At 43.8% G+C, this 14,999-nt stretch overlaps 2 protein-coding genes and 9 non-coding genes across 11 annotated transcripts; 1 reads left to right on the top strand and 10 right to left on the bottom strand.

Annotated features, from left to right (window-relative positions):
• Window positions 1-464: 464 nt before the first annotated feature.
• On the bottom strand, window positions 465-553 carry trnay-gua (transfer RNA tyrosine (anticodon GUA)). The gene is given in 2 exon segments: window positions 465-500; window positions 517-553. It is a non-coding gene; the product is annotated as a tRNA-Tyr (tRNA).
• Window positions 554-826: 273 nt separating this feature from the next.
• Window positions 827-915, bottom strand: trnay-gua (transfer RNA tyrosine (anticodon GUA)). The gene is given in 2 exon segments: window positions 827-862; window positions 879-915. It is a non-coding gene; the product is annotated as a tRNA-Tyr (tRNA).
• A 389-nt stretch (window positions 916-1,304) lies between these two features.
• trnay-gua (transfer RNA tyrosine (anticodon GUA)) lies at window positions 1,305-1,393 on the bottom strand. Its single transcript is given in 2 exon segments — window positions 1,305-1,340; window positions 1,357-1,393. It is a non-coding gene; the product is annotated as a tRNA-Tyr (tRNA).
• Window positions 1,394-1,726: 333 nt separating this feature from the next.
• trnay-gua (transfer RNA tyrosine (anticodon GUA)) lies at window positions 1,727-1,815 on the bottom strand. Its single transcript is given in 2 exon segments — window positions 1,727-1,762; window positions 1,779-1,815. It is a non-coding gene; the product is annotated as a tRNA-Tyr (tRNA).
• A 1,686-nt stretch (window positions 1,816-3,501) lies between these two features.
• Window positions 3,502-3,590, bottom strand: trnay-gua (transfer RNA tyrosine (anticodon GUA)). The gene is given in 2 exon segments: window positions 3,502-3,537; window positions 3,554-3,590. It is a non-coding gene; the product is annotated as a tRNA-Tyr (tRNA).
• A 275-nt stretch (window positions 3,591-3,865) lies between these two features.
• trnay-gua (transfer RNA tyrosine (anticodon GUA)) lies at window positions 3,866-3,954 on the bottom strand. The gene is given in 2 exon segments: window positions 3,866-3,901; window positions 3,918-3,954. It is a non-coding gene; the product is annotated as a tRNA-Tyr (tRNA).
• A 389-nt stretch (window positions 3,955-4,343) lies between these two features.
• trnay-gua (transfer RNA tyrosine (anticodon GUA)) lies at window positions 4,344-4,432 on the bottom strand. Its single transcript is given in 2 exon segments — window positions 4,344-4,379; window positions 4,396-4,432. It is a non-coding gene; the product is annotated as a tRNA-Tyr (tRNA).
• Window positions 4,433-4,774: 342 nt separating this feature from the next.
• Window positions 4,775-4,863, bottom strand: trnay-gua (transfer RNA tyrosine (anticodon GUA)). Its single transcript is given in 2 exon segments — window positions 4,775-4,810; window positions 4,827-4,863. It is a non-coding gene; the product is annotated as a tRNA-Tyr (tRNA).
• Window positions 4,864-5,068: 205 nt separating this feature from the next.
• trnay-gua (transfer RNA tyrosine (anticodon GUA)) lies at window positions 5,069-5,157 on the bottom strand. Its single transcript is given in 2 exon segments — window positions 5,069-5,104; window positions 5,121-5,157. It is a non-coding gene; the product is annotated as a tRNA-Tyr (tRNA).
• A 705-nt stretch (window positions 5,158-5,862) lies between these two features.
• LOC139344318 (hepatic and glial cell adhesion molecule-like) lies at window positions 5,863-11,059 on the bottom strand. Its single transcript, XM_070982379.1, has 7 exons — window positions 10,881-11,059; window positions 9,427-9,768; window positions 8,315-8,596; window positions 7,712-7,805; window positions 7,513-7,586; window positions 7,298-7,371; window positions 5,863-6,779 (listed from the first exon to the last, which is right to left on the bottom strand). Exons 1-7 carry the CDS (start codon window positions 10,960-10,962, stop codon window positions 6,630-6,632), a joined length of 1,098 nt encoding a protein of 365 aa, XP_070838480.1. The 5' UTR covers window positions 10,963-11,059; the 3' UTR covers window positions 5,863-6,629.
• A 738-nt stretch (window positions 11,060-11,797) lies between these two features.
• On the top strand, window positions 11,798-14,072 carry styxl1 (serine/threonine/tyrosine interacting-like 1). The gene is made up of 8 exons (XM_070983609.1): window positions 11,798-12,011; window positions 12,111-12,172; window positions 12,499-12,598; window positions 12,773-12,906; window positions 13,069-13,214; window positions 13,300-13,397; window positions 13,592-13,704; window positions 13,907-14,072. The coding sequence occupies exons 1-8, from the start codon at window positions 11,909-11,911 to the stop codon at window positions 14,036-14,038; spliced, it is 888 nt and encodes a 295-aa protein (XP_070839710.1). The 5' UTR covers window positions 11,798-11,908; the 3' UTR covers window positions 14,039-14,072.
• Window positions 14,073-14,999: the final 927 nt, after the last annotated feature.

Genomic DNA, 14,999 nt, shown 5'->3' with positions numbered 1-14,999 from the left:
GAAGATAAAGGAGAGAAAAACATTATTCTTTATTTGTAATAGAAGGCAAAAAAAACCATCCTACAGATTATTTACTGTTTAATCCTTTCATTTTTTTAATGCATTAAAACGTTTCTATTTTCTGAAGACAAAAGACAGGACTAACACTGGAAATCAATTTCTTTTCCACAGTGACTCTGGCCTACTGCACATGCTGAAAGTGCAGTCGATATTTTAGAAGAATTACAGAGTTTTTACGTAATAAATTTTGACTTTGAGGTATTTCTTCTGAAAGAAAAACAATCATCATCGGCCACGACCAACAGCCATCTGTCTTGCTATAAATTAAGTGTATATTTTATGCTGGAACATTTATTACACATTTAAAAACTACCACATCAAAATCACAAAAACCACAAACTCTTTGTCTATACTGGAAACACACCAACAATGTAAAAAGACATTGTACACCAACTAAAAACACATCCTTCGAGCCGGAATTGAACCAGCGACCTAAGGATAACTGCTATCATCAGCCTACAGTCCTCCGCTCTACCAGCTGAGCTATCGAAGGGAACAAACAGCCACAAATTCCAGCGAGTCGAAGGGACGTGAAAACAGCAAGCAGTGGAAGTCATCGCTTAAACACAGCAAACACCTGCTGAAAGTGATTTCAGAACACCTAAAAAAACAATGACAACCTCTCTTTAACTACTCTGTACACACACCAACGTCGACTGACCAGTGACTTAATGTACAAATCAAGCAATGAAATCCTCGGCTCTGAGAACAACTTGTTTCACATCTGGACAATTGACACACACAGTGGACACCAACTAAAAGCACATCCTTCGAGCCGGAGTTGAACCAGCGACCTAAGGATAACTGTTATTATCAACCTACAGTCCTCCGCTCTACCAGCTGAGCTATCGAAGGGGACAAACAGCCTTAAATCACAGACAGTCGAAGGGCATGAACATGGCAGTCACCTGTCTGACGATACATAACTTATGTAAAAAGTTTTTATTTTACCCAAACAAAGTAAGCAATGGAAGCAACAGCTCTGAAAATAATTGTCTTCACATCTGTCCAATCTGGACAGACACCAAAAAGACAGATGAAAGCTATTACCCTCAAGCCAGAGATGCTTGAATAATAAATGTTTAATATCTGACAAAAGTAAATTCAGAACACCTACAAACACCTGACACAACCTCTATTAAGCTCCTCTGTCAATGCTCCAACGTGTACATGGTCCACTTAATGTACCATGACATGGTCTCCAACATAATGAGACACACCATTGAACAACAACTAAAAGCACATCCTTCGAGCCGGAATTGAACCAGCGACCTAAGGATAACTGTTATTATCAGCCTACAGTCCTCCGCTCTACCAGCTGAGCTATCGAAGGGAACAAACCTCACAGAGAGTCAAAGGGACGTGGACATGACAAACAGTCACCTGTCCTCCTCTGCATACATGCTCGTTCAACACTGGTACATTCATCATCACTTAAAAACAGCAAACACCTGCCGAAAGTGATTTCAGAACACCTAAAAATACAAATCATGTCTCTTTAGCTACTCTACACACCAACATCAATTGACCAGTGACTTAATGAACCACTGGATGTGGAAATCTTTTTCTGTAAGAACAAATCAAGCAATGAAAGCTCTGAAAACAACTTGTTTCATATCTGGACCATTGAAACAGACACACACAGTGGACACCAACTAAAAGCACATCCTTCGAGCCGGAATTGAACCAGCGACCTAAGGATAACTGTTATTATCAACCTACAGTCCTCCGCTCTACCAGCTGAGCTATCGAAGGGAACAAGTAGTTAATAAGCACAGAGTCAAAGGGACTTGAACATGACAAACGGTTACCTGTTCATGCTCGTTCAACACTGGTACATTCATGACAAACTTACTGCAGACTGACGCCAGCCCCTTAATGTATTTTTGTCCAAATCAATCATGATATGAAATTCTCATTTCTGAAAAAATTGGATTGTGCGCTGTGTCACTGTGCTAAAAGTATAGCGAGCCCAGTGCTCTAAACCACAAAACACATTTAAACATCACTGACTTCCTGTGACTGCTTGTGGTTGCTTTATGGAAGCTGTGCAAGGTAAGAATTACATTTAGTGAAGTGGAGCCAGCTCCTAGCCGTTAGCATTAGCTTAGCTAACCCTACTAGCTAACTCTGGCTTCATTCAACATCTCACAAACACAATGATCACATACAACGTCATAACGCATTTCTTCAACATTTCACATGAATAACTGATGACAGCTGGATGATTAATAAAGAATTTTTGCACACATTTGCGTACCTGTGGATCAGTGAAGGTAGAAACGCAGGAAACTCCTGTTGTCAGTTTGCAGCAGAGTTATCCTGAAGTACGCGGGAGCGCGCCTGAGTTTAATATTCCCTCGTTGTCCATGCCTACAGTGCCACCTGCTGTTCAGATGGTGTCATGCCTGACCTTTTTACAAGAGAATAAACAAAAGAAAATGAAAGTATGTATGTAACGGATGTATGTATTTAATAGATTGATTTTTCACCAAAAACCCATTTCTGTTCACATTTAATCGTTTTTCAATGTGTATGAGTATTTCTATGCGTGTATTTTGCGGAGCTTTGCTGTGTTAATTAACTTTATTTTGATGAGTGACCTTTTACACTTCGATGTCGTCACTTCCTCTGTGTTCGCGCCGTTCGGAGTAGGACTCGAGCAGAGTTAAAGTTGTACGAGCACTTATCATTTAGGTAAACAACAAAAAGTAAAACGCTCAACAAAAGTGATATTATTACTGTGTATAGGCCACAAATATTGTGTATTGTTGTTGTAATTTTATTGAAGTGTGTATATGTGTTTAATATTGTGTACAGCACCGTCGTGTAATATGTTAGCTAGCTGACGTAGAGTTAGGCTAACAGCAGAGAGACGGTTTCTAATGCAGTCTGTGCTTCGCCCCCTTTCCCCCAGTGAAAATGTGTGTAGAGAAGCCTTCACGTGAAGTTTGCTGTACACGATATATGTGCCACACACAGGTATGTAACCTCCCTCTTTGTTTTTTGTGAATTTGTTTTGTAATGATTTAATTGATCAAGTATTTTTTTCTTGTAACATACATTTATGTATGTTCACGTTTTAAAGATAAAATTCATGAGAAAAATTGCCACTGGTGGGGGAGAAAATATTTTTAAAGGAACGTCGAAGTCGTAGTCATAGACCATCAACGGAGAAGTTGTCCTTCTCGCCTCACAGGATTTCTGTAGCAACACAGAGAGTTAGACCAGACCGCCTGCATACAACAGCGTTTTGCCTTCGTCCATTCAGCACAACATGCTGAGAAGATTAGGGGGTGTCTGTTTTCCTTGAAGATACAAATAAAGGTCCATTTTCAATGCTCTACATGGACAAGGAAGGAAATCTTCGACATGGAAAACAACTTCTTCCCCCTCTGTCCAGTTAAAACAGACACACATTGTACAACAACTAAAAGCACATCCTTCGAGCCGGAATTGAACCAGCGACCTAAGGATAACTGTTATTATCAACCTACAGTCCTCCGCTCTACCAGCTGAGCTATCGAAGGGAACAAGCAACCACAAATCACAGACAGTCGAAGGGACGTGAACATGGCAGTCACCTGTCTGACGATACATGACCTAGAAAAGGCTTTTATTTTATCCAAAAAAATTAAGCAACGACTTTTATTAAGGCCAATGTTAGCTTCACTTCATTACCACAAAATGTGGACAAACTGTTCGTGTACGAGCAAAGCAAACAATGAAATCCATGGCTCTGAAAAGGATTGCATTAGCAGGTCTCCAACATCATGATACACACTCAACAATAACTAAAAGCACATCCTTCGAGCCGGAGTTGAACCAGCGACCTAAGGATAACTGTTATTATCAACCTACAGTCCTCCGCTCTACCAGCTGAGCTATCGAAGGGAACAAACAGCCTTAAATCACAGACAGTCGAAGGGCATGAACATGGCAGTCACCTGTCTGACGATACATAACTTATGTAAAAAGTTTTTATTTTACCCAAACAAAGTAAGCAATGGAAGCAACAGCTCTGAAAATAAATGTCTTCACATCTGTCCAATCTGGACAGACACCAAAAAGACAGATGAAAGCTATTACCCTCAAGCCAGAGATGCTTGAATAATAAATGTTTAATATCTGACAAAAGTAAATTCAGAACACCTACAAACACCTGACACAACCTCTATTAAGCTCCTCTGTCAATGCTCCAATGTGTACATGGTCCACTTAATGTACCATGACATGGTCTCCAACATAATGAGACACACCATTGAACAACAACTAAAAGCACATCCTTCGAGCCGGAATTGAACCAGCGACCTAAGGATAACTGTTATTATCAGCCTACAGTCCTCCGCTCTACCAGCTGAGCTATCGAAGGGAACAAACCTCACAGAGAGTCAAAGGGACGTGGACATGACAAACAGTCACCTGTCCTCCTCTGCATACATGCTCGTTCAACACTGGTACATTCATCATCACTTAAACACAGCAAACACCTGCCGAAAGTGATTTCAGAGCAACTAAAAAAAACAATGATTAACTCTCTTTAGCTACTCTACACACCAACATCAATTGACCAGTGACTTAATGAACCACTGGATGTGGAAATCTTTTTCTGTAAGAACAAATCAAGAAACAAAATCCTCGGCTCTGAAAACAACTAGTTTCACATGTGGACAATTGAAACAGACACATACAGTGGACACCAACTAAAAGCACATCCTTCGAGCCGGAATTGAACCAGCGACCTAAGGATAACTGTTATCATCAACCTACAGTCCTCCGCTCTACCAGCTGAGCTATCGAAGGGAACATAGAGCCAATGCTTACAGAGAGTTGAAGGGATGTGAACATGACAGTCACCTGTCTGATGATACCTGACCTACAAAAGGCTTTAATCCAAAAAAATTAAGCAACAGCTTTTATTTAGCCTAAACAATGAAATCCATGGCTCTGAAAAGGATTGCATTAGCAGGTCTCCAACATGATGACACACACATTAACAAAAAGCACATCCTTCGAGCCGGAGTTGAACCAGCGACCTAAGGATAACTGTTATTATCAGCCTACAGTCCTCCGCTCTACCAGCTGAGCTATCGAAGGGAACAAACAGGTGTGTAATTCAAAGAAAGAAAGGGACCTGAACGTGGTGGAAACAGCCTTAGAACCAAAGCTGGGGAATATAAGTCTGTTAAAGTTGGTGCGAGGAGGGAGTAAGAGCCAGAAACATTAAGGAAAATGGAAGGAAAAAAATCCAAGGGTTGAATTTGAAGGTTCGAGTCTCACTGCCTTCCTCTTGTCCTCTTGCTGGCAGCTCCATCTTCAGCATCCTTCTCAGTGTGTGCAGCTTGGCTTTGGAGGATGAAGCTGATGATGATGAGGCTCCACTGCCCCTGGCCACGCCTCAGAAAGATGCATGTATTTGAGCAAAAGAGCAGCCTGTTGAGCCTTCGGGCATTTGTGGTGCCACTGTGTAAGCGATGTGGTTCACTTCAATTGGCAGAGCAGCCTCCACACCTGTCTACCTGCCTGTCAGTGTTATGATGTTAGCATGTCCTGCACACAAGCACGAATGCCACCTGCTGGAATACTGCTGTTTGTTCCCAATTACAGTCTGGGCTGTGTACAAACACAGAATGGACAGCGAGCAGACCATGAGGAGATATATTCACTGAACTTTATAACCTTCATGATTAAAGCATTTAATGGAGAGGATGTTGAGAAGCAGGAGTCCTGAATATGAGCCAAGAGGCACAACTTAAAAGACATGAAGACTGAAGGAGCAGAAATACTTCAACACACTTGAGAAATTTTGAGAATTTCACATTTTATTAAAGTTTGTATAAAACGTAAATACCACGGCCCCCCTCCGCAAACATGGCTGTCTCTGTTCTCTGAAATTGTTGTGATTCTGTGTATGGTGGCCAGCAGAGCTCAGCACACTGCAGCTCAAGAAAACAAACTGACAACAAGAAAATCAGCGTGACAGCACATGCACCGCAAAAACAAGACAACCAAATGCAGAAACACGCTGCGAGTAGCGCAGATGACGGTGATATGAAGGTGATTTCTTCACTTTTATCTATTTATTGTGTTCTTTCGAGCTGCAGTGTGTCGAGCTCTCTCAGCCACCGTATGGAAGAACTGAAGTAACAAAATATGACAAACCGCTTCTGAACACGTCACATGTAACAATGTAACAGAATCACATTTCAAACTTGAAATTATTTTTAACTTTATAATTTTTTTTAACATTTTACATTAACAAATTTCATCTTGTGCAGTGAGGATCTTGAATTGACAGTAAAGCATAAAGAGACGTATCTTTATCACATGACTGACATGGCTGGCTGACCTCAGCTTCATGCCTTCACATTTCTCTACAGGCTGTAAAAGCAACTCACCCTCTAAGTTACAGTTTAATAAAAACAGACCAAGTGTAAAACCAGAAAAAAATGGTTTTAAGAGCTCTCACAGACTGCTGGCGGCTGTGCAGGAAGTCGCTGAGTCAGCAGTAAACAGCAGGACGGTCTGAGCCACTTGCCAAGGTGTGCTGAGTTTAAAGTGATGGGCCTTCAGGTATACCTGTGGGAGGAGTGAGCAGGTGACCCCATAGACCGGGTGAGAGGATCGGTGAAGGTGGGGGAACTGGTGTAGCACGGTGGGTTGTCGAGTTCAGAAGGGGAACCGATGCTGTTGCTGGACGAGTCATCCACAGAGGGGTCCTGCAGAGGATTTCAGTCAGTCCAAATGATCAGCCAATCAGATCAGAGCATTCTGTGACACAGATACTGAGCTGGCTCTAGCAGGTTAAATTATGTATATTGCAAAGTCATACTGTAGATTTAAGCTGTTGATTTGGTACAGATAATGTTAATCTAGCAATTGTGTAGTTTTCCTTATTATGGGTTTATGTCTGAAATAACTGCACGAATCCAATAAAAAAACTCAGTGTGTGTTTTTCCAGCCCTGCGTACTGTCTGCAAGGTGTTTCCTTATGGCTGCTACAAACTCCAGCAATAATGTAAGGCACCACCTTCAGATGAAAGTTTTTAGGGAGTCGATGTAGTCCACCGTCTATGTAGCCTGAGAGGCGAAACGCAGGGCAAAAACCAACCCAAAGAAACATTGCTCAATAACTGAAAGAGCCTCCAGGGGATGTTGGTGTTGCTTCAGATTTTGAGCCTCGCTTCCCTTTGACAGCCACAGAGTAATGAAATCACAGAGATATCGGGATAAATACCTTTTGCTGCAGGATGTAAAGTGAAGTTACTGCTTTCACTCCATTATGCTCAGTCATTTTTGGAAGCGCATCATCTGTGGCAAAGGACAAAACATCAGGCTGTCTGTAATATACATTTTTCCACAGAGATTCCAGTTTAATCTCAGATTATCTGATGACTGTTTGCATTAAATGGCATCGCAGTGGATTATTAATTCAGTGCAACAATAACGTACCCGTGTGGTTGAATGGTGAGCGACGAGAGCGGCCATAAAACCTGGAGAGAGGCTTTCTGGATATATGCTTTGGCCTAACAAAGACAGAACGTTCATTTTACTTTAGAATCTTAGTTTATTTCCTCTGTAAAATCTAAAACCTGTCTTGTTATTTTTGTGCTGTTTAGGTTTGATTTAAAAGCCATTTAGCAATTCTTACTTTTTGGGAGGCGTCCAGCAGGCACATATTGTGACCAAGGTGATGAGGAGGAAGATGCCTCCAGTGGAAAGGATGATGTAGAGGGAACTTCTTCCTGGTCGGATATGCAAAAGTACAAATAATTAGATAACGTAAACTGTGAACAGAGTAACAAGAAAGTATTTGACAGTCTATGATTGTTGGATAAATATTTCCAGATTGGTTCTGAGGATGAATCCTCATGACTCTCATGATCCTCTGACTTTTCCTCTGGTGCCACCATGAGGTTGATCCCCCCCCCCCCCCCCCCCCCCCCAATGAATTGTGGTCAGAATTGATCGCATTGATCAATTGTCGTCGTCAGGTCAATGTCCAATACTTTGTTTTTTTGTTGTTTTTTTTTAAATTCCTGTAAAACTAATGAGATTCCCATCAGCCTCAAACATGTTCTTTGTGTTTACTGCTAATAAGCTAATGTCACCATGCTAACATGCTAAGTGAAGCATTGTATTTGTTGAGTATGGGCATTGTTGGCATTGTCATTGGGGAGCTTTGAACACTCTTCTGTGCTCCCCTGATAAACGCATATAGACTTTGTCCAGCATGTTTGGCAGCATGGCTTACTGTAGACCGTCAGTCTGATGGGCAGGCTCGTCATGCTGCCCACGGGATTCTCCACCGTGCAGGTGTAGATGTCGTCGTCTGCCATCAACACCCGTGTGATGGTCAAGAGCTTCTGGTCAGGCGACAACACGAACCTGGTCACATTGGTTAGCGGCTTCCCGCCTTTGAACCACCTGTATGTAGTCCTGGTCCCGTTCTCATGGGAGCAGTTGAGGAAGACGTTTTCACTGAGCTCCAGCACTGATGAAGACTCCATGTGGATGAAAGGCCGGGATATAGACTCTGGATAAACGACAGTGGATATATTAGTTTGATGCATTATGTACGCTGACCCTAAAACAAATCAAGTCCCAAATCTGAAAGTACAACTAAAACTGTAGCGCAGTGTTGTGGAGGTTGAGGACAATTGTTATGTTGTTGTGTCATAGATTTTGGAGGATTCATGACATTTGGCTGATGGAAAGCTTCAGGGATCAGTTGGCAGAGGACGACTGCATTCTCAGCTGCAGAGTAGGAAGACATTGCTGCTCCTTCCTCTTCTTCAGGATACAGGCCTTCACACAGGCGTCTGTGGGCGGGGCTGATGCTTCCACTGTCACATGCACCACTGAGCTGTAACGGGAGGTGTTTTCCACAAAACGTGCTCGAAAGCTCGCAGCTGAGATCTGTCCCTGCTGGAGAGGTCAGAGGTGAGCGTGGGGCCACAGCAGGTCCTGACGCACGGGGTATGAAGATGTCTTCAGGGGGATTCACGAGGTCAGCATTGCAGTTTCTACCACAACTGTTGACAAGTTGTCGTGAAGTGCTTCCCAGAAGACACATGCCCCTCGTGATGATTGATGCTACATTACATAAGCAGCACTCTGGCATGGACAAATGGACCCCCTGTTACCTCGTTATTCCCAGCATGACACCTTCTACCTACAACCTGAGTTCAATCAGCCAAAGTGAATACACCTGTGTGGGTGACCGTGTGAATCTATCAGGCAGGATTTTTTAAAGTTTACTTGAGCCCCAGTCAATGACAGGCATATGCTTTCTGTGACAGACTAAAGAGAAGTAGGTGTGATTACACTCATTTTGGAATCGAACAATAGACTTTGTCCTCCTACCGTCCACAGTGAGAGTGATGCTGCCCTCTCCTGTGAAGGTGTCATCTGTGATGGAGATCTCCACGTCATATGTTCCGTCATCAGAGAGTCTGAGGTTGTGGAGGAGCAGAGTCCCATTCTCAAAGACCAGGATGCGGTCTCGATACTCAGGCCTCAGGGTCCCAATGATGTCCGTTCCAATCGACTGGACAACAGTGACGGACTTCTCCCTCTCGAGCTGCCACTTGATGACCGGCAGGTCGAGGCTGAAGCTGCTGTAGCGGACGGACAGAAGCGCCTCCCCTCCTAATGTACCTCTGATCAGAGTGTTGGGGATAGTCATATTCACTGCCAGCACCCCACCTGCAAATACAAAGAGATGCTCCTGTGTTAGATCTTCATTTTCATGTCTGTACCATTCCAGCAAAGCTCAGTGGGACACAAACTCGGTCTACTGCATGAAATTCAGATAAACCACGCGCCCGTCCACCACCGTGACCTCCACACTCAGCATTGTGCTCTGTTGAGTCATCGGGTATGAATGCAGTGTGGGGGGGTGCTGGGCTGTCTGAAAAAGCTTCAGTTATAATTATGAACATTTCTTGCAGACAGGGAAGGTTTAACTAGTATTCACGAGTCACTGTTCTTACTGGTTTTATTGGTTTTTCTACGACTGTGAGTGATACAGCAGTTAGCTGAAGGCTGGTGTGGCCATCGCGCCCCATCACTGCTGTGCACTGGGGCCAGTCTGCATGGCAGATCCACATCCAGCATGAGCCAACAAAAGTGGGGATTGTTTGTTCAAATTTCCTTCTTGGCAGTTCATGAAAAGAGCACTGGGAGCAATCCAGATGCCATGCTAGCTCTGCAGAAACAGAGCGGCTCAGTGACGCTGCTGCTCGCCTCGACAATGGCCGGACAGTGAGGAGGCCCAGCTGAAAATAACTGAACATCTGAAAACGCTGCTTCTGCTGCAGCCTGTGGGCACAATTACTGTATTACTTACAAAGGGTGGGCGCAAGACTGTAACAGCACCCACGCAGTCTGATGTAACCCAATACCCCGACAACAAATATACCTTTGTGATGCTCGATTTAACTCTGGCTTTTCTGACACCATTGTTTGTGGAGACGCTGACCATGTTTCAATATCATATTTTATACAAAAATAACCATGAGCCTCATTTTAATTGTGTCAAACTCTGCAGATGTTCCAACTGCATTTATATTAAGGCTGCAACTCTAAAATCAGGATCCAGTGAGCTACACAGAGGAGCCTCTGACTGTTGCATCATCAAAACAACAACAAACAAAACTGACAATAATCATACGTAATGAATCAGCTGTTAATTATTTGCAGCAGGGTAAATTAAGCATGAGCATAAACACGCAGGTGAAATATCAAACCACTGTTTGGTAGAACGATGTGCTCAGCAAATTTTAAAGCAAACTGCGAAGTAGAAGATGCGACCTTACCTGAAGTGAAGGAACCAAAACACAGGAGCAGTAAGATCTGCGACGTTATTTTGGCTTTTGAAGGAGCGTCCTCTTCCCTCATTTTGGGTCTGAAGCTTTGTTTTCGTCCCAGACAACCAGCATGATTTGTGACTCTGGGCAGGACGGAGAACAGTCATTCATTCACACTCTGCTGGACTGAGCACATGTTGTTCTCACAAGCCAGAGCTGAACCCTGTGTGTGTGTGTGTGTGTGTGTGTGTGTGTGTGTGTGTGTGTGTGTGTGTGTGTGTGTGTGTGTGTGTGTGTGTCCTTTTTATATGTTTACTCATCTTAAGTTGAAATAATAACTGTTAGAGTGTGAATCTCTATGGAATACACACAGACCACAGAAGCTAATACACCACAAAAATGCTAAACTATAAACAGGATAATGTGCCTCATAGATTCTAAAACTGTGCAGAGTTGTTGCTAATTCACCATGAGCTCAGTCATTACAGGAGAAAAACAGCAGAGTGGTGTTTGGTTGCATCAGAAATGATCGCTCTTTGAAGCTTTACGAGGTTTCTGAGGTGAATTAAGATTGAGACTGTAAGCTGGGGGGTCCTGACAGCTAAAGCCTGGTCCCCTTTGGTCTCGATCCAGGATCCGGAGGAGACATGCCTCCAGCAGCAGCTAAAGAATTTTTAAAACAACAGGTGCACATGTGAACACTGGTACACTTTTCACTTGCTTTAATTATTCCTCCTGTGAAGAGACCTGACATTAAATCAGATTTATTTGAATAAACGTGTTATTTATATGCTGAGGAAACATGTCGCTGTGACTTTAAGGCTCTGCATCATCACCAGCCACCAATGAGGGAAGACGCTGAGTTGCTTAGCAACAGAAACCACACAAACAACAAGTGTGCTCTGTGAAAACAGCTTCATGAGACGAGCTGCTGGTCTGCAGGTGCTTTTCCTTTCTGCCCATGTTCATTTGGATGTTGGTGCAGCTTTGATTTATTTTTCTAGTTTTTTGTTTTCTTGTTGTCATTTTGTTCTGCAATGGCTGACATCGTGATGCTCGAGCCGTTTGAGCTCTACAACCTCCTCAACCAGCGCAGCCGAGCGTCCAGGCTGGCAGAGATCAACTACCTGTGTCTGATTGGTGAGCTCGGCTTCGGCAGCTCGGCTGTGCGAGCGCTGGATGTGAGCTGGATCTGCTTCACCGCTCTGCTCTGATTCACTTTTACTTTGCGTTTTCTAGATGCTCGTGAGACACAGGATTACAGAACGAGTCACATCATAACAGCCAAAAATGTCAAAAAGGTATAGATACCATTGTGTGGTCAGTTTTAGGTCCGTCTGTCCCATCAAGCCCAGACTGTAATGCTCAGTAGAGGTGGTTCAGCGGTGTGATCCACTCCAACAGGAAATCCTTTAAATAGACTCAGGAAGCAGCTCGTGTGGCACTTCAAGATCCTTCAAAACACCTAAAACCCTGATCTGTAGCTATCTTTAAACAGCCCGCCTCTTCCTGAGGAAGAAAACCAGTCCTCCCATTTAGAACAAGTTGACTACAGAGCTGAATTCAGCTTTAATGCATTTCTGGGATCATTGTGTGCGTCAGACATGTTTCTTGGTGACTCTTTCAGGATTCAGGGGGTTCATTCCTCCCTCCAGAGGCCGTGGAGGTGGACAGCATGCAGCACGTGGTGGTCTACGACGGCAACACGAGCTGTTTGCAGGAACGAGGTGATTGTCCGACTCACCAGTCCAACATGACAAAGCGATGCTGAGGAGACAGTTTTCCCTGCATTGCACCAAGTCTCCTGCAGTCGATGCTCCCGGTGTGTCGTTCAGCTGCAGGTGTCTGCACACTGTTAGCATCGCTGCTGTTTTTCAGCTGGTTTCTCACTGTGATCGCAGGCAGAGCAGCTGAATGTGCCCAGGCCCTCGCTGAACAGAGCCTCCACCCAGTGCACATAGTGAGAGGAGGCTTCCAGAGGTTCTCAGCTCTGTACCCGTTTTTAAGGACGGAGAAACTCATGTATACCATCATGGTAAGACATACACACACCTGAGCTGACACCTCATTCGCTCATATTTAAGCTTCATCTCAGTCCTCCAGGTGGAGCCTAAATCACTGGACTGGACTGAACTTATCATTACTTAAAATGTCAGCTGATTTAATGACTTTTTAAAATATTTCTGGAGAATCTCAGGAGCTGGAAAACCTGAAGACTTACCCAGTGGAGGTCATGGCAGGGCTGCTGTATATGGGTGCCCAGGACCAAGCAGAGGACTCCAGCATCCTCAGAGACCTGAAAATCAGCTCAGTCATCAGCATCTCACAGAGCGACACTCTGGGGTGAGGCGGACTGGATGTTTCAAACATCATCCCAGTGAATTATGGAGGTTGTGTGTCATCGTTTTTTGGGTTCTGTCTGATGTAGATCCACGAGGGGGAGGCAGACCGTCCTCCACGTCCCTGCAGCCGACTCTGCGGGGTCTGATTTATATTCAAGCTTTGAAAGAATTTGTAGTTTTATTGGTAAGTCGTCCACAGACGTTACTCAACAAGCTGTTTTAAATCTTTGCAAATATAGTCTCATTTAAAGAAGAAGAGATTTGACTTTCATGCAGTAAGTTTTACAGCTGGTTAAACAGTCGCAGAGCAGAGGTGACATCCTGTGCAGTCTGTCCTACAGGTTTTAATCACTGAAATCATCTGTTGTGTGTTTTCAGCTTCACACATCAGCGCTGGCTCTCGAGTCCTGATAGTTTCCAGGTGGGGCAGAAGCCGCTGCAGCGCTGCAACCACCGCCTTTCTCATGCACCACCTCAAATACACACTGGAGGCAAGTGGGGTTCATGCAGTTTGGTGTTCGGCTGCAGAATCGAACTAAACCTCTGAAGCGTCTTTGTCCCACGTCAGAGTCAGATGAGGAGTTTTTAAAGGCAGTCCACGTCTTGATTATTCTTTAAATGCTTTATCGATGATGGTGAGAATGTGAAACACGACACTTACAGGACACAATGCTGTTGGTTTGATTTTTTCAGGAGGCCTGGAGGTACATGCTCAAATGCAAACCCAATGTTAGGCCAAACGCGGGGTTTCTCCAGCAGCTGTCCGACTGGGAGCTTCACACCTCGGGAACAAAAGTGACCAGAATCTCTGAACTGTGTTTTTAACAAAGGCACCAACACCAGTGACCATTATGTTCTGTTATGTTTGTGGCAGCGATGAAACCTCCGTGATGTGGAGGTGAGCAGCGTTAGAGGGACATCAAAATGACTCTTCAGGATATAGATGGACATAGTCACGAAATGTAAGGAAACAAATGAAAAACAGTGACGCTGGAACATCATTTGGGCTCTTTTTTTCTTGTTTTTGACTCATAAACAGTCATTCATGAAGCTCAGTCCTCGCACGGCTCTGCCCAAGGTACTAACATTACTGAAGATGACACTTTCCCCTGAATGCAGTTACACAACATCGGTTCTAAAAATGCAGGCCCAGTGCTTCAGGTGTGTTGCCCCCTCTGTTACCTTGCAGGGGAAAGAGTGCCTTGCTTGCAGAGAACTGACCGACCGGCCTATGTGATGAAAAAGTCTGTGTTTCTGTTATAGATTGGTCAGAACCAAAGTCTGGAGCCCTAATACCTCCATAGGTCATATGGTCAAATCCTGCTAGTGTGTCGTACTGTTGCCTGCCAGCCGAAACCCAGGGTGAAAATATTACTCGGGCTTAACTCAGGCTTCATACTTTGCGATTCCACAAGTGTTTTTTAAAGGTCCTGGTGCTGATTGGCTGAAAGGAGGAGCCAAAACTGTATTAATCACCAGCTGGACATTTGATTGGGCCAAGCAGATGCAAATTAGGAGCACGACGCACAGAGGGGTTGTCGTCAAGTGTGAGAACATCGTTAGCTGTGACATAAATGGATGTTTTGCGTGAGCTTCAGAATAAAAGCACAAAATTCTAATCTATATCTAAAATTGGACTGTAAGTTATGGGTAAACTTCACAATTCAACTGGTGCACTTTCTGCATCAGGTCACAAAATGGACAGTTTGTCCACAGACAAGCACATTATTCAGCATGTAAGAGGAAGAGTTCACAGAAATAATTAAATGAAGACTGCATTTTTTTT

Source organism: Chaetodon trifascialis, chromosome 16 (genome assembly GCF_039877785.1).
Source record: "Chaetodon trifascialis isolate fChaTrf1 chromosome 16, fChaTrf1.hap1, whole genome shotgun sequence".
In the NCBI taxonomy this organism is placed as follows: Eukaryota; Metazoa; Chordata; class Actinopteri; order Chaetodontiformes; family Chaetodontidae; genus Chaetodon; species Chaetodon trifascialis.
Note: the sequence above shows the minus strand (reverse complement) of the source record. Positions and strands in the feature narration are given on the sequence as shown.